The sequence below is a fragment of the Dreissena polymorpha genome, chromosome 3 (genome assembly GCF_020536995.1).
Source record: "Dreissena polymorpha isolate Duluth1 chromosome 3, UMN_Dpol_1.0, whole genome shotgun sequence".
Lineage (NCBI taxonomy): Eukaryota > Metazoa > Mollusca > Bivalvia > Myida > Dreissenidae > Dreissena > Dreissena polymorpha.
The window spans coordinates 25165891-25192841 of NC_068357.1; the positions used below are offsets into that span (position 1 = coordinate 25165891).

General features: G+C 32.6%; 1 protein-coding gene across 1 annotated transcript; it reads right to left on the bottom strand.

Annotated features, from left to right (window-relative positions):
• Nucleotides 1-18192: 18192 nt before the first annotated feature.
• LOC127872095 (leukocyte tyrosine kinase receptor-like) lies at nt 18193-25369 on the bottom strand. Its single transcript, XM_052415424.1, has 9 exons — nt 25191-25369; nt 24716-24752; nt 22629-22693; nt 22214-22343; nt 21790-21887; nt 21598-21708; nt 21310-21411; nt 20926-21060; nt 18193-18307 (listed from the first exon to the last, which is right to left on the bottom strand). Exons 1-9 carry the CDS (start codon nt 25367-25369, stop codon nt 18193-18195), a joined length of 972 nt encoding a protein of 323 aa, XP_052271384.1.
• Nucleotides 25370-26951: the final 1582 nt, after the last annotated feature.

Sequence of the window (26951 nt, forward strand, 5' to 3'; positions counted from 1 at the left end):
TACTGTAACCGAACGTGCATGACATAGACAAATGGTAAAGGACGGTTACACTTTGTAATCCGAATAATTCTAATCGGATGAATGAATCGAATCTTAGTTAACGAATGGGGTACTGAGCTTCTTTCTGAAATAAATACATTTTTTGAAATTTTATTGAATTGGTTATTTTTATCTATTTTCAAATTTAAAGAACGTTGGCCGTTATTTATTATTCATACTGCAAACAATATAATGTTAATGTATTTTTAACATATAGATTATACAACTTCAAATGATGCGAGGTATCACGTATATGCCTATTAGGATGGTCTGCTTTCGCTAGATGTTATATATATTGACATATATAGTGTCATGTTGTATCTTAAAGAGGATAGCCCTGCAGATTTAAGACTATTGATTCTTGTTTTTACATGATCTGAATATGACACTTTATGGTGCTTTATCCATAAAGCTTGCTAATTTGATGGCACATATGTGATACTTGTTTTGTTTAATGCCATCGCGCTTCAGAATGTAACGATTGTTTTGCTCTGGTTTGCTTCCGAACATTACAATACTTAAATTGTAGTTGAAGTCATACGTATTCTCTTTCTTTGCAGTCAGATTTCGATTGTTATGCTTTGGAGTGATCCCGTAAAATATGTTCATATTGAAGTCAGATAATAAATGTGTTAAATAGCACATGCTTCTGTGAAAATATATGTGCATCGTTTTATTGCTTGAGAAATGTTTCACCCTTTAAGCTAATTGCAGTATTTGTGTATGTTTATATATATATATATATATATATATATATATATATATATATATATATATATTGCTCATATTTTAAAACACTAACATATAATTTGACATAAATATATGAATATGAACCACGAACACCATTCACAACAGATAAATGTTATAATGTTAGGATTGCAACACTGTAAGGATGTGTTAAACGCTTAATGTAAATATTAGCTTGAGAGCTACTCTTATATCCAACTTGCGGCATTTAATGTATTCATATAATGACTTTTAATAATATCCATAACGTTTAAACTGTAATAGACAGAACATACTGTTATAATAACTTTACCCTAAATTATCATAGTTATAAATCACTGTATTAGTTTGCGTGTAAAACTACCTAATTTGATTGATATATGTCATTGTGCTATTCTTTGCCATGTTTTCACTTCGCGGATGCGAGCACAATACTAAACGTCGCCATGTCTTTATGATTGTTTGTTACAAAACAATCGAAACGTCTAAGATAAACACGTAGCATAACAGTCAAGATTTATGAATTACAATATGCACTGAACCTACAATAAAATATAGTTTTATCCGCTTTGTTCGTGAAAACGTACTGCTTCGGAAGGCAATTATTTGTGCTATTTAAGTGTGCTTAGGAATGTGATCAAATGCACCAAAATGCAAACGTTGTGAAATTAATTTTTATAATGATTAAGGAAAGATAACACTGTAAATATTGTGTTGTCGTGTTCCAATGTTTTCCAATCGATTCGTTTGAAAAATATTTTTTAAGGTGCTACCAAATCATTTTCTGCCAAAGACAGATTGTAGCAATTTGAATAGTTTATTAATTGTCAAAAGGTTTAAATTCCTTGAAACTGACCAGTTGCACGAACGAGTGTGAATAAAGTAGGACGTTTGATATATGGGCCACGTACCGTGCCTTCACATCTAACATATGTAAATATTATATGCGGTGTGATATTACATTTTAATACAGAGTTGATGTTTTGTCACCTACACAATAACGATTGTTGAAATGTCGCTGCAACATATAAAGAACAAGTTGATGTAAACAATGTTTTTACCACATACACGTTTGAGTAGCTCGGTGATTTCACGTGCATCGATAAGATCATTGATTCAAATGACATATTATCGAAATCTATAAAACGCTTTTCTTCTGGAGAATGTATCAATGGTTGTATATAGCGTGAATGACACACTACCAATTACTCATGTTCATTATAACACAATTGCGCTTAACTCCTACATGTACATATGCTGTATATGGTGAACTCGGTCGAATACCTTTATCAGTTATTTGTAAGGAAAGAGCAATGAAATTTTGGTTGAAAATCATGGAAACTAATGATTCATCTGTATATAGAAAGTATAATGATCTATGTAGCAATATAACTATTTCTTTTTGGGCTTGTAGAATAAATTCTATCATAGACCATTAAGGTTTACGGGATATTAGATTGTTTTTTTTGATCCCAGTGTAATTTATTATAATTCATTAAAATCGAGAATAAGAGATCAATTTGTTCAAGAGTGAAGTAATAATGTAAATTCAGTGTCAAAGTTAGATAGTTATTGTAAATATAAAACTGAATTTTGCTTTGAAAAGTATTTGGATGTTATATCAAATGATAAACTTAGACACCAATTTACTTGTTTAAGATAATGTTCTCATAGTTTAGATATAGAACTAGGAAGGTATAACAATACAGAAAGAAATAATAGATTGTGTAAATTATGTAACCAAAATGCAGTAGAGTCTGAATATCACTCTATGTTATGTTGCTCACGATACAGTTGTATAAGATCAAAGTTCTTAGGCCAATGTTCATGGACTACAGTATAATAATTTAATTCGTTAATGTCAACTTCGAGTAAAAAAATGTATGTATAATCTTGCAAAATATATTAAAGAAGCATTACGTATAGGACAAAATACCCTTGATAGTTTAACTTTCTTCTGATCGCTTATATATATAATGTTTTTTGCAGTATACCTATTATCTCTAGATTAGCATTATCCTTATTGGCATTAATGTTAATTCCATATAGTTTGTGTGTGGTTTTTATGCTCTCCGCCCCAAGAGGTGTTAGTGGGGGTTCGAGCGGGATACAGAGGGCGCCCCGATTCCAGAGGCGCCCCTGGTTCTTTTAAGTGCCCGGTGTACAGCACCGATACATTGCACCCCCGTTTAACGTCCCTCGCGGGGGACTAGTTAGTGCATAAACATAGATTAGTACAGATATTACTCTACTGCCCTGTGTCTTGGTGTAAATTCACATGGGCTCTCTCTGTTGCGCTATTGGATATTGTCAGGTGTTTTAATGGTGTTGCAAGGGTCAGAATAGTTTTGAAAGGTATTTTAGTTTAATATAGTAGAAAAGGGGCTGCGTTTGTGTGTTTGGACCGAGATGACTGGTTGGTTGTTGGGGGTACAGGGAGGACAATATCTGGTTCTACACTTTCTTTCTTTGGGAGAGAGAGAGAGAGAGAGAGAGAGAGAGAGAGAGAGAGAGCGCACGTTCTTCTTCCTGTTCATATTGCTAGTGGTTACACAGATGGTAATTATATGTATTAGTGCATTTTATTTAGGAGGGAATAGATCTGGGATGTTAATGCTGACCATCCCTCTTTTTCGATCTGACACTCATAGTGACAAGGGTAATACGTGCGGGTTAGCAGTACAATGGTTACAATTCAACGTCAAACTTTACAAGGCACAGGCATGCAAGGAAAAAACTTACACTACACTACAAGAAAACATCGCCTACGCTACAGTAGGGGAAACAACAACAACAAATACCGTCACCATTCTCTTTTTATTTTCATTTTTGTCATGTTGGGTATGTCATGTCAACGGAGCCAGAGTGCACGGATGTCATGTCAACGGAGCCAGAGTGCACGGGCGAGAGATATCTCTTCAGGCGCGCCCTCTGGCCCAGCCGACACGCTCTACTCAACATGTTTAAGTCTTGTACATATGGGAAAAAATGTTTACTAATCACATTTATTTACAACAATATTTACACCTATAGGGGTTGCACTGTGGGTAAATTTGCCCACGTTCGCACTTACTGCGTCTTCCGATCCTGCGTGGAAGTATGTTGTCTGTGCGCGTTTTCGATGATCCTGCATTAAGTGCTTGTAAGGCGCTGAGAGAATCGGTTAATATCGCGTAGTTTGAGCGTTCGTGAGTTTCAAGTTCGTTAAGCCACTTTATGGCGCTGTTTATTATAGCTAGTTCGCAAGCAAATATAGACAGTTCTTTATTGTATTTTACCTTGCACTGATGTATAATGACATTTTTGGGTTGATACACTACAAAAGCCGCGCCTGCTATTTCAAGTTCCTCATTTTTGCTACCGTCAGTGAAAATCTGGGTGTTATCCCCATATTTATCTGTTACATAGTTTTGAGCTATAGAGCCACTGTTTGGGTCGTTGTCGGATTTTTTAATTAATGTTGTTAGATGTAAGTCAATATTTGGTTTTGATAGATTTCTTAAGCTAAAGTATGTAGGTTCCTGCGTTTTAATGTCAATAGTCTCATAATATTTGCCTAGCTCGAGCACGTTCTGCGCGTACGGGAGACCAATCTTCTTTTTCCTTTTTTGGTAGGCCGGGTCTTCAGTAACACTAAGATTAATTGAGAGGTGTGGTCCCATAGATAGCGTGCGCGCGCGGTATTTTAGTTGGTTAATTTGCCTTTGTTGACCCAGTTCTATCATTCCACTTTCAGCGTGCAGCAGAACGGTGCTTGTAGATTTACGTGTACCAGTTATAATTTTAAGTGCCGTATTTTGGATTACTTGTAATTTATTGAGTAATGTTTCACTGGCTGAATTGTACGCAATGCTACCGTAGTTTATTTTTGCTCAGATAGTGGGTTTATAGATACGCATAAGGGCTTTTTTATCCGTACCCCAGTTGTTTCTTTGGATGCATTTTAGAAAGTTGAGGTCCTTTTGGCAGCGTACAACTAGTTTAAGGATGTGGTCTTTCCATGTTAAATATTTGTCAAATGTCATGCCCAAAAAAGTAATGTTGTCAAGAAGCGGAAGAGGAGCACCACATAGAGTAAGTTGTGGGGGGTTAGGGGTTTTCTTAGATCGAGTTGCTTTACGTGCATTGGCCGCTACTTTTTGTGCACTGGCAGGGAATAAGATTGCTTGGGTTTTTGTGGGATTTATTTGGAAGCCATACGATGCGCTCCAGTTTTCTATTGCAGTTAGGGCATTTTGGATTTTAGTAATTGCTAGATTCGGCGATTTTGATGTGGTCCATATTGCACTATCGTCTACAAAAAGTGATACATTGATTAGATCAGTGTTATTTTGTGAATTATGTGCCTTAATTTCTCTGTCTAGGGTGTTCATAGTCACGGAAAATAATATTGGAGATAGGAAACTACCTTGGGGACAGCCGTTTATAGTCTCAACTGATTCTTATGTCGCGTCATGCAGTCTCACTTTTATTTTACGCGTTGTAAGAAAAGCTGCAAGCCAGTTGAGCATTTTACCCTCTATTCCTAATGTATTAAGTGTTTTAATGGCGTTTTCGTTCCATAGTTTATCGAATGCGGCTGTGAGATCTAAAAATACGGCTGCTAAGGATTGACCGAGATTTTGGGCTCTTTTAATATCAGCTTCAAGGCGTACTAAATGATCTTCGAAAGAGTGGTTAGATCTACAGCCCGATTGGACTTCTGAGATTTTGTTATGTTTTTCTAGATACGCGCAGAGTCTCGGTTGTATCATTTTCTGATTTAGTTTGGTGAACGTAGAGGTTAAAGAGATCGGCCGATATGAGGCTGGAGAGTCTTTAGGCTTACTGATTTTAAGGATCGGAATTATTGTGGCCTCGTGCCATTCATCAGGAAGAGTACCTTCAGACCATGATTTATTATAAAGGGCAAGTAATTCTTGTTTCCCCGAGAGTAGAAGTTGTTTAAGTATCTTATAATAGATGTAATCGTCGCCTGGCGCGCCGTTTTTGCATGTAAGGAGAGCTGATTCGAGCTCGAACAGGCTAAAAGGAGCATTGTACTTGTGAGTTTTTTCCTCGGTAAGAGATTGTAGCCAGACAGGAAATTCATTTTTTGTTTTTATTTTCTTTGCAATAAACATTTCAGAGTAGCGTTCGTCACTGCTTACTTTTTGATAATGTTGTATATATATATATATATATATATATATATATATATATATATATATATATATATATATATATATATATATATATATATATATGTGCGTGTATGTATATCAATGTTTTGTTCTGCAATATCTGTATGCTTATTTGATGTTTGTGATGGTCTGCGCCATTAGTTGTTTTGTGTGTTTGTAAATGGCCAAAGGCATATGCTTTGCTGATTGCCAATAAACTGAAACTGAAAACTGAAACTGGTAAACATTTACTAATTTTACGTGCACATCTTATTAAATATATCACCTTTCATTAAATGGGTATATACATTAATTGTGTACAAAAGTTAAAAAAAAGACATAAATAATTTATAATACAGAAATGCATCCGTATCAGTGGCATGGCTACAAAGCATGTTGACATAATTTTAAAAGTGCATTTATATTTATTTAGCGTAAATTATGCCATTAAAGAAACAATATCTGTTTTACAGAGCAATATAATGCAATTGAAAATCAGAAACAATGGCAGCATTGAAACTTATAGCATTCTTGATGTGTGGCTTTATTGATTAAGGTCATGAAACATAGACAAACTGTCTGTATTTCTAAATGGTCATAGCTTGTATTTATGTAGGCGTAGTCAAGTTCTAATGAAACAAAAACGTTTACGATCCTACATTAACTTAATGTTAAGACAATACATGTTTATATGTTCATTTTATATGTATAAAGTTTGCATTTTTCATTTATCTAGGGAAAAGTACTCACCATAAATCAGGTTCAGTATGTGGTTAGACCAGCCAGAGAATGATCGTAGGCTTGTCGAAACGCAATTAATATTTCTTATTAGCCACAAAACTAAAATTATACATGGTAATATCAAATTCGTTCACTGGCAACCATGCACCTGTAGAGTATATTTAGAGTCTTCTGGAAAATAAAGTCCCTTTGATATTTTCCTTTATATTGATGTGTATAACAAACACATTAGTCAAAATGTCAACTTCCGTTAAATTATAACTGTAAATGTTCATATATCGTCTGTTACAGGACAATGGATATACGTGTTCGCTTACAATATATGGTTTATGTGTATACTAATAAACATTTTAAAAATAATGAAAACTGAATGCATCAAGTCATAAAATCCAAACATTTGTATCATATAAAGAACCTCTTCTTAAAGTCCACGATACATCAAAAGACTCAATCGATACGGAACATCCTTGGCAATTGATTCATAGGATCGTATTTGCGATTATCTTAAACAATAAAACTTTTCATAATTATTGTATGTGGCAAAATTTAAACACATACTGTTCCAGAAATAGGCAGGACGAGAAAGAACACTTACTATATAAGAATGATGGAGCAATATTTTAGTCACTATCCATTTTGATCTTTCTCAACCTTAAAAACTCTGCAAAATAAAAAACTTGAAACAAATCAAATACAAAAAAGGTAAATATGTTTGTATATGATACATTTTCAGATATTATTTTAAGTTGTGAATATGTTTTTTAAATCAACCGGTGTATCAAGCAATTTTCAAAACAAAACAACATATATTGAGATCGACCGTTTGTTTGTGGACGTATCTTATATAGAAAGTCAAGCGTAAAGGCCAAACAAAGTCATATCTGGCCGCGCGCCATTTCAAAATAATAATATACCATTTATTATCATCCGAATGAAATGAATGAATGAGGAGAAAACACAAATATTTGTTAACAATAAGTTTAACTTGATGTGAGAAATAAAGATGATGTTGTGTTGGTATATAATGATATATATTCAATTTAAATATACTTTATTCCGTTTCTATAACTGTGTTGTAATTTCCTTATTTGTGTAGAGTGGTCTTAAAATGCACGTTGTTTATTCATATATTAATATACCCAAGTTTTTTATTATGTTATGCTGAGGTCATTGATATATCATTATTAGACTAATTTGTAGTTGCATGGAACAAATTGTGACCATATATACTAAATAACTAGCAATTAAAGACCCCATTTTAACGAAAATATATTCGTAAGCACAATGAATCGATAGAAGTAACCTTAATTAGACAGACGGAGGGGCCACTTCTAATGTTAATTATATTATGTCGCATACAACATGAACATAATTTGCACTAAAGAAGTTAATTTGAGGAAACATTAATGGTTTTGTGATCGATACAACTATACAGAAAATATGTAATATGGAACACGGGCTACGTAAGTATGTATAATATCGGATAGAACCCGAACAACGTTATTTGACAAGAGGTTAATGATATAGATGAACGTGATGTATTCTGCGAAAAGTATCAAATACAGTATTAAGACGTACCCATCATGCAAGTATTTTATTTTTAAAAACACACAAATCGGCGTTAAATATATTCCTTATACATAGCAGTACTTTTTCTCACTGTTAAAGATGGCTATAAATCCTTAAATAACTCAAACTGTACAAATTCATAAGAATGCAAGCACTAGCCAGTAATTTAGTTTTAACCTATTTATTTTAGCTCGATTGCATAGAAAGTAATTCCTACTTATTTGAAATGCTCTCGAGTCCCTTTTTCTGGGCCTAGAACCAGTATTTGGTGTCTATATAGGAGATCGAAAGAACGCTCCCACAGCGGGGATCGAACCCGTGACCTCCCGGTCGCTAGGCGGACACCATATCCATTACACCACGGCGACCTTAAATTAACAGTAATTTGCTTTGTGGCTAATTTTTTGTTTTAAGAAACGTCGTATTGGATGAACACTCTTGGCATGTTCAACTGTATCACTCATTCCATCATCGATGTTGCTGTGAACCATCCTCTCTGAATTAGCTCAAGCGATATGACCAAATAAAAACGTTTAAAAATAAGTTTTTAACTTGAACTAGACATAAAGTAAAGTTTGATTTGTGTCAAATGTTTAATACGTTACTCAATGAAAATCGTTTGAAATATTTAACGCTTACCGTAAGCTTAGAAACGAAAGGAACATATCCTTTTTTGAGATCATAATAGGTCATGTGTAGAAAATCATTTAAATGTAAAAAGCCGCATACAGGTAAATCTTAAAGTGATATTATGGGCATCTAACAGTTTATAAGTGTCTATCGCAACCGTTGTTTATTTTTGGTGTTTTCACTTCATATACACTTATATTTGTTAATGCAGCATCAACATACTAAAACAATATCCCGGAAAGAGAAAAATAATACATTTGAATATCAACCGTAATTTCGTTTGACAACTGATCATGCATGTACGAGGTGAACCTTAAATTAGATTTAGTGCATATTCGTTCATACGACACAAAGACACAATTTCGTTTTACGGTTCATTTCGGCTTAGAAGACTGGATGAGTCATGTAAAATATCGAAAATAAAATAACTTTTTTTAAATGGTAGCAAGATCAGTTGCAGATAATTGGTAAGTAACCACATTTTAACTTACTCTTTTGACCTGTTAATTCTTTTCAGCTCGATTCAACAGTGAACAATGCCCATAATATCACTTTAAATAACCTTATGTGCGGGAACTTGTAATCTGCAACAAAACAATACACTAAAATTAAGTTGCGCATGTATAAACTGTTAATTACGAATGATAATGTTTATATATGCATGTAATGTTCGCAGGCGATATGCACATAAAAGTACTAAATACCGTTAAAAACATATGTAAGCAATCAAATCGAAAACAATGTGATTATATCTGACGTTAGTTATATTATTTCCACAAATAAATAATACGTTTTTAACACGATGTATAGACATAAGTTGTACGAATAATCTTTACAAATAATGTGTTGCCGAGTTTTAATATTTGGAAAATCATAAATTATGCAGAATGCCGTTATTATACGATGATATTGTTTGGGGAAAAGAGATCTTTTACAGAAAACTATCAAGACACCGTTTACTAGTATATTAGTATTATCTTGGCAAACCTGTATGAAATAATTCAGCTTCAGAGGTGGTCCGCCATTTTCAGATGTTTAAATTAATTACCTTTCAATTCCAGAATCGTATGTTATCTTAAACAGAACGCACAGATTGATCTTGAAGAAAAACTTGCTTAATATACGTTATATGTAAACTAGGTGTGACCTTGATTGTAGAACTCAATAGTAAACCAGTCTACATTGTTTCTAAATATAATCAGATCTTTTATATCTACTATGTGATCTCCTTACGATATTATTTTCCTCAGTAACAACAAGCGTTATGTTTTAGTTCACAAATTCTTCACGGTTTGTAAAATATAATGATTTTTTATATTCACTAGAATATCTGAAAGGTAAACATAAGCATATACATAAATATATAAATAAATATAAATATATATATATATATATATATATATATATATATATATATATATATATATATATATATATATATATATATATATATATATATATATAAATATTTTTCTGAGATATAGAATAAATCATAGGGATAATAGAGAATAAATCAATCTGGATGATTACATAGTTTTTGTGTTTTTTTTCTTATTTTCGTTGAAATATTGAAAACAATTTCTATAGAATACTTCTGTTTGATAATAAAATAAACATAAATGTTGGCATGTGTATGTTGCTTGGTTCTTGTTCTGATATCTGTTGTCTGATGTGTGTCCTTCTTCAGCAAATTATATTGTATTGTGTATTTATTGACTGTCTTTTACATATTGTCTTTTATTAAAGGTACATGTAGTGAAAAGCTAAAGACAAAGCTAAAATTGCGATGGCATATATGGCATATAAATCATCTGAAAATGTAAACAATAAAAAATGAAAACTTGAATTGCGTCATGAAAACTACCTAAATGATTGAACTATACTACGCGAGTCTCCAACCATTTATCAGATAGGGTGTAATTTTAATAAATCATGCATAAGAATGGGAAGAAAATCATTAACAATCAATTTAAATTTAACTCAATCAATTATATGGGGATGTATACTACAGATGGTTACGAATGATTACGTTTATATGAGTAATCTTAACTCTAAAAATAATTTAATTGAATGTATCCCCCACCTTGAAAACACATGTGCGAAGTAAGGTTTATAGAAAAATGTTCATTTAGATTCAAACCAAACACACACATTATAAGATTGAATAACGGAAACTGTTTTAGATAGTGGATATAAACACATCTTAATTTTCGAAATGCAATATTACTTTTTATTCTGAACTTATAATAGCAATTGAATGAAAAACATCGAGTCAAAATAAACATCTACTGAATGATTCGGCAACCAGACATAGGCTTCCAGATGAAATTTCGCGGTCTTGAGTACCTGTGTCTGCATTATGAAATATTATCTTAATGTGTTTTGCATTAAATAGAAGCGTTGCAGCTGTTAAAATGGCACTACAGTGAAGTAAACCTTTATTCGTAGATGATTACTACAAAACATGACCATAAATACATGTATCAGGCTTATGTTACAAAATGCATTTTAAACTGCAGCATTGAAAGGTTTGTGTCAATAAATCAACTGTATTAAAAAGTCATTTATTAGTGTATGGATATAAACATGTCTAAATACATTTAATTATAAACTTTTACTAGCAGTGTTTTTATGATAGGATATGTAAATTAATTGATTTTGCAAATAAATAAATGAGTGGCGATCAAAATATTCGTGGCAATAAAAAGTAACATTTCTCATTTTAATGTCAAATGCCACACAAATAGGCCACAGTGAATACCATCGGGAATGTATAGGTTCGTATCTACGGCCTAAAGTGAAGTTATCAAGTTTCCCTCCAGACACATGGTCGGATGGTAGTTAGTTAGTAGGATAAGGAAGGGAAGTCAGGGAAAACAATCATGTTGTATACGTTTTCGTACCAGATTACATTCTAGAAGTGTGTGTTTTTTTTCAAGAACACGACTTTATTCCGGTTGCATAGATTTTACTATGATTCGATGATTAGTAACAATGCAATGAGTGTTATGCGAAATACAACTTGTAACGTTATAAATATTATTGATGAATATTTCAACTATAAATGAAAGTAAATATATAAACTGGAAATTATTAATAACTCTTTCATTGAAAATTATTAATAATAGAATACTTGAATTTTGGAAATCATTTACATATATTTAATTATAAAGAATATAATTGTTAGGTTGAATAATAGAATTTTGTTTGAATATAGCATACTAATATGTTAAAATGTTCTAGATCAGTAACTTGAACGGTCAGAGAATGTCAAAACATATATAATATGAGAGATAGCGGTAAAATTAATTGCAGTAGTGAATTATAATCAAGTCTGACGAACTATAACGTCCTTAAAAATTGCAAAACGTGTCAATTGTGAGTGCAATCAGATTTCTTCTAGCATTCTTATCTGTGTTAGCCATCATCTGCATCCGCTAAAAGGGTTGACCGTGAATGATTTTGTCACGCCACTTCCTGGGAGAGTCATCGAATAAGTACATTTAGCGATTCAACCAATTAAAAATTAGCACGTGCGAAGACGAATACTTCTGACCAGTCAGAATTGCACACGTGTCAATCAAAGGTTTCGTTTTTTATATCTGTTTTAGTTAAATTGGTCTCACGCCCACAGTTGGATAGAAAGCATGTCATTTGTATTTGTCGCGGGGCATCGCCCTGCGATTGCGCCGCACGTTACTTGAATGATTTTCAGAATATTTTATGTTGTGTTAAAACTTAATAAGCAAAAATAAAACGCAAAGAAACAATAAATTTGACTTTGTCTACGTTTATGGTATTCCATTATTCACAAACTATGCGACACACTTAAAAACAAGAATTTAACCACAATGGATGCAAAGTTTTTACATAAATTGGTCAACAAGACTATCAGCATATATGTAAACCAGATATTCTTACAATTGTTGTTCTCACTATTTACATTATACATTTTAGTTTCATTTTGTAAGTAACGAATTCATGACGTCTGTTAGCAAATTTGAACGACGCACGGTGATTAAGTTTTGTCACTCATTGGGCTACATACCGATCGAAATGTTTACAGAAATTGAAAACAACATCAACTGTTCAATATCCTTGGTATTCCAATGGCACGAGAGATTTAGAAAGGGACGTGAATCGGTAGCAGATGATGACCGAAGTGGTAGGCCGGTGTAAGTTAAACAAACCATGACGGACAAAGTTAGAGACTTGATTAAAACAGATGCGTTTAACGGCGTGATATATCGCGGAAGAGCTTGGTATTGGCACTTCAAAGGTTTACAGAATACTATCCGAGGCTTTCAAAATGCGCAAGGTTAGTGCTCGATGGGTTCCAAAACATCTCTCTGAAGAAGAACGAGTGAAAAGCGTAAAGTTCTCAGAAGAGTTTTTCAGAAGATGCCATGAAGAAGGAGAACGCTTTTTGGACCATATTGTCACACTTGATGATACGTGTTTATGGCACTATGATCCGGAGACGAAAGCACAATCCTCAGTGTAGAAAACAGCAGAAAGTCATCCGCCGAAGAAAGCCCGGGTCATGAAATCTGGTGGAAAACATATGTTTATCTTCTTCGTGGTTCCAAATGGTCAGACGATAAATGCTACATATTATCAAAAGGTAATGAACAATTCGCTTTTTAAGTATGTCTTGTTATTTTGACAATTTTGTTATTGCTTAAAATGATTCTTATTCGAAAAAGAAAAGAAAATAAGTACCATTTAAAAAAAATACAAAATTCTTAAATGTGTCTACTGCAGGTAATTCGCCACGATTTAATGAATGCTCTTAGGAAAAAGAGACCTACGATTGATGTCTTCCGTCATACTACACCACGACAATGCACCTGCGCACAGAGCCCAGTCAACGGAACTTTAGAAAGATGTAATCGGGTTTAAGCGCCTCAGTCATCCTCCTTACAGCCCGGATTTGGCCCCTATGGATTTCCGCGTCTTCCCGGAAGTCAAATCACTGGTGCGCGGTATTCGCTTTGCAGGTAAACAGGAACTTAAAGTTGTAGCACAGAGAATCGTAACGTTTTTTACGCTGACTGGTATGTAGACACTTTTGACAAGTGGATTTTCCTACACATAAAGTGTATTCGCATTGGAGGTGATTATGGGGACAAGATTTGACAATTTTTAACTTCAAAACGTCATTGACGTTAAACAGAAACGTTACACTAGCGTCGAAATAAGCATTGCGAACATGTTTAAATATCTTTAATACAATATATATGCATTTGTTAATGAATTTCTATTATAGTTCGAGAGTAGATTTGGAAAGGACAAAATATTCTTATCATGCAATTTGTCTATCCATTTATGTTACCGAATGAAAGTTATAGCGTAAATCCACGAACTTTTGGAAAACACATCGTAAAATTATTTCAGAGTTAATTTGTTGTTCAAATTACAATGCATTGATCAAGATCATGCTAAAAATACGAAAACTCCGGCATGATATTATGCTCATATCCGAGGTACCCGCCATTTTCACGTCTGCTTTAAATCGCTACATGTAGTAATAAGGACGAAAATTCTGACATATTTATTGAGTTGTAAAAGGAAATACTTTTAATAAAATAGTATTGATAGAGTTTATAAACGTGTTCACAATATTCAAGTTATTTGTTAGTCATAATAAATGTATGTCTGTACCTTAAAGCATGCCCATTTTGTGTTGCTGCTCATTTAGGCCAAGGTTTACAACACCAAATAGTGGATGAAGGTCCGTTAACGATACACTGAATTTAGTGAACGCTCACAGTTGAAGTTGTTTGTCTTTTCAAATGAAGTTACTTATCAAAATTCTTGTATTTATTCAGCCTGTACAATGAGTAAATTGAATCATGTTCGCTCATGATTTGCTTATATTTCTGCGTTTAAAAGTCGGCTTCAACTAAATCATATCGTTTAACAAATTCCACAAACGTACGTTTACTAACAACACCTGCTCACAACCATGTGTCCGACAGCAATTTCCATTCACGCATAAGTGTACGTCATGTGTTATTGTATTGTCGATTTCCGCGTAATTGCTTGGTATGTACCTTACAAACACTATTAACGCATAATGTTATTTAGCTATAAACAATATTCGTGATAATTGTTATACCAGTCCTCAATTCCATCCGGTTTCAATGACATCGATAAATGCTTTGGTAATTCTATACAAATTAAAATCAAAGTGTCATCTATTTCATCTGCAGAATCAAATGTTGTCCTTTGTTTTCGAGTAATAAAAATTTGTCAATCCTGTTATTTGAATTTTCGAATACAATGTCTATGAAAGATGCATGCTTGAGTACTTTTTAAAATATTTACAGCATTGTATATGCAGGTATGTGGATCAATTTGACATTCAATCTGCATGATTATAAAACGCATGTTATGGTCTCGTAATGTATTTAAATTCATAATTGTATTGATTGTTTATTTACGAGTGTAACAAAGATTCGTATTTAATGTTCTGATTTTTATTACAATGTTGAATTTCTGGAAATACTTATCGGTAAATGATACTGTTAATACATGTTTGTTGGGATTCAGGTCCGACGGCAATTATGTATAAACAGTGGGTGTTTTACCAATCTGTGTATGTTTGGTGACGAGTAAATATTTAATAAAATCTATATGATCAAAAGAGAACCGAGTCTAAAGTAAATCATATAACCTTTTAAAAACAAATGTGTATTATATAGTAAGTGTTTTGGCAAAATCATATTTAAAGGAATTTCTAGCTTTTCTGTCAATGTGTCTGAAACAAAAATAATAATCTTATTGTACACTTTTTCCGAAAACACAATATAATAGTGTTCGCATAACAAGCAATTAAGTTAATTTAAACATAAAAATAGTAATTAATAATATAATGGAGTGTATATTTATTTACGTTTTTGTACATTAGTAGTTAAAGAAAACAGTATTTGCAAATCAACATTGGTTTAGACAATTCCAGTTTAATTGTGACTGAAAAACAGAAACACCTTACAAAACGATTTATACATAGACAATGTTCTTTCATGGCAAAAAGATTTAACTCATTATATATCTAAGGAGCAAGCTTGTCAAGTTATTGTAATATATCGAACTAATTATTCCTACATGCTTCGACGTAAATATAAATATACCTTTATTAGTGAATAGCATTCAGTAAACTCTTGTCATAACGCATTACTGATTTTGCGTTTAACCACTTAACGTTTTTCCCTATGCAAAAGGAAATGACCACCCAACTGTGTTCATATACGCCAAATTAACCACCTGTTATACTCTACACAGAAAGCGTACTATCTGTTTTCGGAAATATTTTCAATCTCCATCAAAATGGTGCATTTTACAAACTTCGACACAATGCAAACAAGTATACATTAACTATACACATTCATGGGTAAAATACCGTTTTTGAAACATGTATCTTAATCTTACAATAATCACTATATAAGCGCAATAGACGCACACACAATGTCAATATAACTAAGTAAATTTTTATGAAAATAACTATTTAAAATGTTGTTGTTAAGACACAAGTGTTTACATTTACTGCAAAGATTACATTTGTACTATAATATATGTTAGGACAAATATCAATCTTCATTATATTGACCAATTTTTTTTAAAGAACCAATAGTTAAATCATGTAGCATAAACCTTATTTCGATTGCACAATTATTGTAGAAGTACTGAATAAGCAATTTGGTTTATTGTTTGCGTTTTTGGACATCGTCTGTTTAATTATCGAAGCTCTATAGCAAGCGTTATTGATGTAAGACGAAACGCGACATTTTCGATTAGTAACTCAGCATTCCGAGCGCTTATTTAATAAATTGCATCCACTTATTCACAAAGCTAATCGCAAGAACACGTTCGCGGAAGTACAAAATTTACAAAATCAAATAAATAATTTACAGAATTTAAATTGAACGAGCCTGTTTCCGTTGCATATTTTAAGTATTACGTTTGTTATATACATACAAAATTATATAACCGCCCATATAGTCGATACGTAAACTACCGAATTCGTTCGCGTTTAAATAAAAAGCATAAACCGATGTTCGTTTGTCTTAAAGTGATATTATGGGCATTTTTCAATGTTGAATTGAGCTGAAAAGAATTAACATGTCAAAAGAGTTAGTTAAAAAGTGGTTACACGTCAATTATCTGCAACTCATCTTGCTACCAGTGGTTTATAAATATATATTTTATTTCGATATTGTACGTGGCTCACCCAGTCTTCTATGCCGAAATGATCCGTAAAACAAAATTGTGTTTTTGTGTCGTATGAACGAATCTACACTAAAAGTAAATTTAGGTTTACATCGTACATGCATGATCAGTTGTCAAACGAACGTACGGTTGATATTAAAATGCATTATTTTTCTCTTTCCGGGATATTGTTTTAGTATGCTGATGCTGCATTAACAAATATAAGTATATGAAGTGAAAACAACAACAAAAACAACGGTTGCGATAGACACCTATAAACTGTTAGATGCCCATAATATCACTTTAACGTTCACACTATTAGCCTTAGATGTCATCAATTTTAATAAGTTGTATGTATTTTTAAACTAATGGCGTGAAACGATAACACTGTAAACACAAGCAATTGTATTATGATCAATTCAACAAGCACCTCAACTTTCCTCTAAGAATATTCAAACTGACAAATGTTAAAATACAGCAAACATAGCACACTGAATACTACTACTAATGGATAATATTTGGAGTAAAAGAATACTGAGCATGATAGAGAGACAAGAGACAATAATTTGTGTAGATTAAATAGTATATAAATTACTATGTTAACGTAACATTGTCGAGTGCAATGTGGTAGCCATTTGTATTAATTTTTACTAACGAATTATACAAGTATGTGTATCTATTATCACCAATGATGCGTATTAAACAACGAAAAAGAAATATATTCTTGAAAATAATAATATAAAACACATGTCATGCTTTATACTATCATACAATATGAATGTTAAACAAGTAACACACCCCGATCGTGTATGGCACACGCATGTTGAGCACATTCGTTTGACAAAACAAACAGCAACAATACTTCGTCTTGAAGAAATGAGTCGTGGTTATGACCCATATTGTACACAACATATTTGAAGCTTTAAACGCGTTTGTCCTTTTTTAAATATAAACATGGCAGAGCGCTTGAAAAAGCACTGATCAGCACTTTGCAAATCGTCTCAGCATACCATGCACACAATACTTAAAGTTATTATTTTATAATGTAATTGCACTCAGTGAATAATCATATATCTTTAATTGTTTTCTCATCCTATCATACGCTGTCTCATATTTACTCCAGTTGCTTCCAAACTGGTGGTTCTCCTAACGTCCAAGGCTGTTTTCTAGAGCATGTCATGTAAAGGTGCTGGGAAAGCTCAAACCTGTACTCTAAATGTGTGGCACATCTTGCAAGACATGAATATGTTTATATTTGTAAGGTCACATAAAAAAAGCAAATGTGCGATCCGTTTCGTATTTCTGCATGATAACGTTACAGTTACGGAATGATAAAGATAACGTGCTTTTGCAAGCAAAACTGTGTGTTTAAATCACAGTGTATAAATGAGTCAATTAAGCTCATTCGCACCATTGTATTTTATGTAGATGTAGAATCCAGATCACCAGCATTAATACTGCTTACATTATATATCACGAATTGTCAGCGAATATCTCGATAACGTATTATATGAACATTATTACTCACACATCAAGTTCAAATTCTGTGTACCAATACTGTTACCGACACTCTACTGGTCTGGAGAAGCCAGTGACAACGGTTCTAGACTTTGCGATTCAAAATGAGGCCTGAACTCAGCAGCTGATGACGGGGTAGGAGAATGAAGCGTATTATCGCTCTCTTGATTGTCTGCATCGTATGAAGACGACTTGGCCAACGTTGAAGCGTCCTTGAAACTTTCCGCCATTGCAAAGTGACAGAGTCCCACAGGAGCGTTCAGCACCTCGTCATTCTTAAAACAATTAAATGCTGAGAATGAGAAACACTTTAAACGCATTAACAATGTTATAATGATCGTGGTGTTTATAAATCTTGTTACACCAGTAGCAACAATGGTTAAACCCCCAATGCTTTGCATTTACCGTTCCAAGGCGGTGACCCCAGCTTAATTCATTTATGTGTTAATTATGTTGTTTTGTATTGAGCTGTTTTGTGCTGTTTTGTGCTGTTTTGGCAATTGGTCACTTGCCTTGCCTTAAATAAAGGACCAACTAATTGTGTATAATGAGAATTCATACTGCTCCAGCAGCTGGAGTTTCACTTCTTTATATTGAGTGCGTATTAAAGTTATTTTCACTACACAGTTTGATTTGATAGCTAAATCATGTATGTAGCATGCATTAACGTGCATGTACATGTATGTCTTTTGGTTTATCTCATATTACATGCTTCAGCTATATTTTATTGACTTATATGTATAACACAGGTATAGTAAACTGATAAACATGTCATTTATATTTACATCATATTTAAACATGATCTTTTTCATTTTACGAAACAATGGTCGTGTTTATTTAGTTACACACACCTCTTTTTAAGCCCAATATGCATCACAACACACAAAACGTATACATTCATATTGATCGACTTGAGTAAAAAACGACGCGATAACTCTTTTTATTTTAAAAAACTGTAAAGATTTTGGCAGACTAACGGACATAAATACACGTATTTTGTATTGTATCATCGTGATCTTTTATGAATATGACATAATGGTTGAGACTTGAAAGGCCTGTTATCGCTTAAAAGCAAAAGCTTTCATTCTTAGGTAAACATATGAAAAAGCTTTCATGATATCATATAACAAGAGTCAACAGTTAATGTTTGTATAGCATTCAAATAATGACAAAAGTTTAATCGGCATCTATAGGCATACAACTTATAATTACAACTTATAATTATCCGATGTTTACACTAACAATATAGAACAAAGTATGTTTAATATATACAATTAACATAAAAACAAGGACACATTCAACAAAGATGAATCAGGGTCCAACTGTCGAAGTCAGTACAGGGTATGGGGCTAACATAAATAATGTTGTTTTAGCTAAAACAAATAACTTTCTGACTTATGCTGATACAATACTACAATCGTTAAATTTTGCCGGCACAAGGATTCATTTGAGCAGCTGAAAAACTGAAATGTTGAATTTTAAATTTTAGGAAAATTGATATGCAAAATATTGCTTTAAGTACAAATCACAAAACAGTTTTCATTAAATCTAGACCGCAAAAAAAATGGTAAAATATAAGACCAATAACATATTATAACTAAATGAAAATGCAAACCATATTTAAATCTATTTTGAACAAACATAAATATACTGACATTTTCTTTTCACGAGCCTTTATGTCAATATGCTGTTGTGTCGAAACCAATGATTCAAGTGTATGCGGAGGTTTACGCGTTTTCCATTTGTAAAATCATAACGCAACGCATTTTTAAAAACGTACATTTATTACATTTGTTTGATCATTAAGTAACACGAACAATCAATTTTAACTTCAAACGTTTGTTTTGTTTAAGGCCATTGAAGTTTTAGACATCTCGTTTTATAACTTCAAAGAATTACCTGAAGGCACATATCCAAAAGCTCAATTATTTTTTAAAACGTCGGTCGAATATCGGCTATAGAGTTCCAACAGAGAATCATGATCTTGTTTCTGAAAATTCTTAACTATAAATACAGAGAGAAAGGCATGGACTCATGGTATCATAACATTACCACTTTAAGCAATTGCACATGATAGCTAGCAAAAATTAACAAATATACTTTGAAATAACGTAAAAACAAAATCATAATTATAAGAATATGCTAACGATAGTTTTAAAAAAAAAAAAATTGCAATCGAATCAGCTACAATATATTATTCGTTTTTAAATCTCAGTAATTTTCTCGACTACATTTTACAACATTAATAAGTAATTGTATTGTTAATGCGAGTTTGATCTAAATATGTTTTAAAATAGTACCTTTAGCTATAAAAAGGTCAAATACTTACAGTCGAGCTGGGCATTTCTCTGGTGGATTAAGGCGGCCACCAGACGATACAAAACGCATGACATCACTGTTCCTTTGCCCAGGATATGGCATGTATCCCAACGTAAACATCTCCCACAGCAAAACACCGAATGACCTTGAAACAAAAGTATACCAGTGCCTCAGTAGACTCAATTAGTGTATGATGGGTTATTAAATGGCGATAGGAAATCAAACAAATTAACATAAAAAATACTATAATAATACAGTGTTTTTGTAAGTAGTTATGTATGGGGTGCAGGTTAATTGAAAGGTTTAAATTACGTGATCTTAAAACATTATTTGGTGTAAATACCAAGAAGGTGTAATCTTGTACTGTAGCTCTTATCTACTTAATACACCGTACAAAACATCAGTTTTTGTGGTGAAAACGCCATCCAGAAACGCCTCGGGAGGCATCCATTTTATCGGAAGCATTGTCTTTCCACCTTTTCGATAGTAGTCGGCACTTCAACAGGAAACGACAAAATGGTGATACACTTGCAATTAGGTTTCTCTACTCAGAATATCAAGGTATCGAGGTATTAATATATTTCAGGTACAATCAGATTGACCATCTACGTATTTTTACAAGTTGCATACTTGCAATTGTGTATGTAACAAAATCACAGTGGATACGTTGTATAATAAATACCTGTAGATATCTCTAGACATCCCGAAGTCTGCTATTTTTGCAATACGACCTTCTCCACGTGTTGTTAACAAGCAGTTTCTTGCCGCTATGTCTTTGTGTAAAAGATCATGCCTCTCAATAATTGTAATTGTAATTTAGTACAGTATAACTTTTACTATACTTGCAACAATTTGAGTTATTTTGATATCCAACCTGTGAACGAAGTGTTTTTCTTCTAGATGGCGACATCCGTTTGCGACGTCTAAAGAAAGATGGACGAGTTCCTTCATACTCAGGGAGTAATGTTGGTCCTGAAAACAATTTTATGTTCAATTTTTACTTTAAAAAAACATCAAATATTGCTTAGTACACAAAGTAATCTTTTAGATAAGGCAAACATCAACAAACACGTTTTTATTTATACCGTCAAACTGTCATTTATAGTTATATGCTAACATAATAGTAAAAACAACATAAGGGTATTATTCCTTCAACACCATTAATGTCTGTTTACACATTACCGGTAAAAATAAAAAAGATTCAAATTAATTTGAAATCATTAGGAGATTTATCACAAATTTTAATCGCAAACAAACATTTATATACAAGAACCTGTTTACGAGTAACAGTTACTCACCGATTTTGGCCTAGAGTCCCTGGGGAATGTTTTAAGATTGCCCCCTTCTAGGAGTTCTAGAATGAAGTACCTAGGGTATTCCTCAAAGCAAACCCCTAGGCACTTTACAACGTTCTTGTGCATAAACTTTCTGCGATAAATAGAATTGAGAAAATACCAGTTTGTATATTAATTACATACCAATATATAAACGGTAAGGTTCGTTGTTAACAAAGTTTTTCCAACATGTATATATATGTTTTTCAAAATCGCTTTGATATCGTCAGCCATAACTCAGCATGTTTCGATGTTAATTTTTTGTGGTGTTATTGCTTACAATGATGTCCCGAAAAAAACAAGTTTTAAACTTGTAAAAAGTTGTGTACGCAGATTGTTCTACATGCTGCTTAAGTATAACCAGTCTCATGATTCCTACCTTATTATCACAGCTTCCATCATAAAATATGTTTCCTCCTGTTGGGTACTTAATGCTGGCAGCGTCTATAATGACACATATTAAACCAAATATGATCTATACATTCGTTTTCAAAGAGAAACGTATAAACAACCTTTTATATGTTTTCACCTTAAACTAAAAATTATTAAATATATTAAAGAAGCGCAATACGAGATTCATATCGACCGATATGTTACATAACATGATTTATATATTAGTTACTAACAAACGGGTATTTTATATACTAAAGTCATGTTAATTCTTCATAAAAACTGATTACGTTTCAGAATGAACCGAGTTAATTTCAATGACAAGGAGTTTTGCATGCACGATATTACATGAAACCTTTCTTTCCGACGCAGAAATTATGACAGGTATAATACATACGCCAAAACAAATCGACACTGCTTTTATCTGACGTTTGCTTTGTTGACGCTTATATATGCTACACTAGTTTATTATTAAATATAGTAAGGCGTTTGTTACTTGTAAAATATAATACCTCATACAGGGTATTAAAATGTTAATGCATGCTGTTATTATTAATTTCTTAACCTTATAGAAGAAGGTACAATCTCTTCCGTTTTAATAAGAGCAATAGATAAATTTGTTAAACAAAATTGCATATCTTGTTCCAACAAACACATTATCAAACCCTTTTGCCCCCATTATTTCAGCTTATACTAAGAGAATCTGAAGCAAAAATACTTAACAATGTTCTAAATAAAGTAATAAAAATCAGTATAAGCAACATGATGAACTAACCTCAATGCCCCAATAAATAAAACCAAAAATTAATTGCATATTTGAGCTACCCTTTTTCATAACAAAAGCTGTAAGGGTTCGGTGGTTCAGTGGTTGCAAAACAGAATAATTCACATGATACTTGGCTCAAAAAGTCTTTTGAAATTTACGGTTCATTCATTATGTTCGTTTTGCAAACAAAGTAATGAGCATTTCGAACATTTATTCTAGCAATGTCACATATCTTAAGCACTTATTGATGAAATTTTACCAGGACAATCTTCTCTTTCATTAATACCCTTTGACATTTAAACACAGTCTGATAATGCCATAAATAATCTAATTTTGTTTATTAAGTTATACTTATGAACACATTTTAAATGAATACATGCATTCCTAGCATAGCTAAAGCCAAGAAATATATAATGTTAGAATATGATAATATGAGAAACATATCAACTTCATAAAACAATTAAGAATCATTTGATCGTGAATGACAACTTTTTAATGCAATTTTCAGAAACACTAAAATTTAACTAGGTGATTGTGGTAGTTATTATTCTGTTTTGAAGCTATTTTAAAAGTACTATCACTTATTCACAATAAAATGTAGAGCCTTCGTATCATAAAGTTAATCATAAGCATAAACACGTATTATTGTTTCTCTATGCATTTGCTATCAGGTATTATAATGAATATATCATTGTTTATCTTAACCCACTGAACAATTTGTATGTCTATACAATTATATTCACCTTTCAATGTTTGTCTCCATGTCTTATTCATCTAAAAGCACACTTAAAATATCCTTGTTTTTTATATTTACATTGGCAAATGTATTATGTTTAAATTAAAATTCCTCAAAATTTCAAAAAACAATTCTATGCGTTAGCTCGCAAACCTAAGAAATGCTGCATTTGTTATATTGAACATTTCTGATTTCATAACATTATTTTTCAAAATCTCACTCTTAGATGTATGTTTTTCAATGTCCCTTCGTAAACTTCTCCAAAGGCGCCTTGCCCAAGTAGTCTAAATTAACATAAAAATAGGTTTTAAAAAGAGCATTACAAAAATTGATATACGTGTACTCTCCTTTTTGATACACTTAATTAATGTATATAACATGATCTTCGAATGGATTGACTTTGTGTACCTCAATATGATCATTTATGCCTCAGAATTACTACACTTTATTATCATTTCAAAATATTTGAATTAAAAGTGTTTTTAAATGTTAGGACGTCTCAAGAACGAATGCATTTGTCTTTAAAATAAAATGTTAATCTTCATGTCAAAACTCTTGCTTGTATGTAACATACTAGCTTGCTCACCACCTTTAGGACGAATGCTTGAATACTAGCAAATGTAAGTTTGGTATAATATATGTTTTCCTCAATATGTAAGTATAAAAATACAAAAAAATAAAATATCTATGGAGTGATTTTATGATGCAAATATTGCATCCTAATTACTGATAATTATTTGTACCCCGTATTTCAGTAAAGAATTAACAATACATAACATGTAAAAGTTATTGCCAATATGCTTCATTGTTTTTCCCATTACACGTATTCAATTTAATCGGGCGATAGGCAATACAAACACGAATGTCAATAAAAAGTAAGTTTTTACAGTGCACAAGTAAACTATGAACACAACGTTCACAAACAATTGCTTAAAAATAAAAAAAAGAAATAAATGACAAATATAGAAACAGCACAATATCATATTCTCCCACAGCACGACTCATTAAAGCACAGTGTAACTTGATGACTATTTCAATCGCGACTTTACCGTATCAATTTCAGTTTATTTCTCGGAATCTCCCTCAGCTGCTGTTCTGGATATTTGGCAGTAATGAAGTCGTAATTTGGATTAAGTTCCGTGACGGCACAACGAAGCTGCATATCAAAATTGGCCGCCTGAACGGCTGAGCTTGCGGGATTATTTTCATCCGAGGGGGTCGTCACCATTTCTAGGTGAGAGTTTTGTTCGCATTGTGCTTTCCGTTGTCGAAATGCTGCAATTAATGTTAAACAATAAACATTGCAACTCTTCGTTTCAATGTCATTATATTAATATAATTAATTGCACAATCCAAGCTTTGTCATCACGTAAGGTTCATCCAAGCAAAAGTTTAGCACATAACTTCCATTAAACTCAACTGTATAATCAACGGAATATTTTACAAATAAATTATCTCTAATATGTTCTACAAACAAAATATTATGAACTGAAGTTCGATATGTGAAAAGAAACAATTGAATCGACATTCGATTTATTAGAGAAACACTCGATATAAACATTAAACACCACCTAATCAGAGCAAATATAGCACAGACATAAAAAAAAACAAGAAACAAAACTTCGAACATTGCCAAACTTGATATGCCGCATATATTCATTTGTGTGGTAGTATGGTTGTGACAATGGTATCTTGGACATTCATATTCAATATTAATACTTATCAAAACAGAGAAAGGCAGCGCACAAAATGAAAGAAATTGCGATGCCAGACACTGTGATGACCGCACTGTTGACTGTCCCGATCTTTCCATTATTTTTGGAAATATACACGGTTGCCTCAGGAACTGTCGTATTGTCTAAACATATCAATATTTAAAGTTACATTGCACTATTTTACCGTATTGAATGCATGCTAGGAAAAAAACTTTGCCAGTATAACAATCATCGATTTGAGTTCTAGCTTTTGATCCAAAAACCAACCTAAAATGTAACCCAACTTCTCAAACCTAAGACACAAAACTGGTTTTAAGAAATGTGTTTGCAATTAAACCAGCATGGTTAAAAGTCACAACAATGCGTTGTAAGTAATTAACATATAACAAGCACGATAATAGGTTATCGAATTGATTCTGCACAAGGTATAGCCCGTGATCCTACTAAAGAAAAACAAGTATGTATATTAAGTTCGTGCCAATAGTTGACTGTTTATATTAAAATCTAAACGAAAAATTTCGAATATGTAAGCTAACATGCAATACGTTTTATTGACATAAACACCACTTTCAAAATAACTGATATATTGAATGTATGTGGAGGTAAGTATGTGTTAAAGTGTGCATGCCCGCAAACACAAACATATCAGTGTGTAGTTCTAAAAGCGCAAACAATACGAATATTGCCTTTAAGTTTTCCTTTCGTAGAATCCGATGTTGACGTCTCATTAGGGGCCTTGACACTAGATGGAGGTTTATCTAAAAACAACCAGCAAATGATAAGACGTTAATAAAAAATAAGCAGCACGTGTCATTTTATATATTATAAATAAATAGTCTCCGACTAATATAGCATTGGCGACAAAATGCTAAACACCAACGAAATTACCTAGAGCATGAATAATAAAGGAAGATAAATATGCGTATATGCGTTAACTATCGCCCATAATCCTCATTTCCAACTAGCAAAAGGCTAAACATTGACAATTTCCGATTAAACTGGATTTGGGTTAATACATTACTTCATTAAAACAATTCCAAACTATCGGGAAAGTGTCGCCCTGATTTTCCTGTGTGTTTGTCGCGTAATCTCATT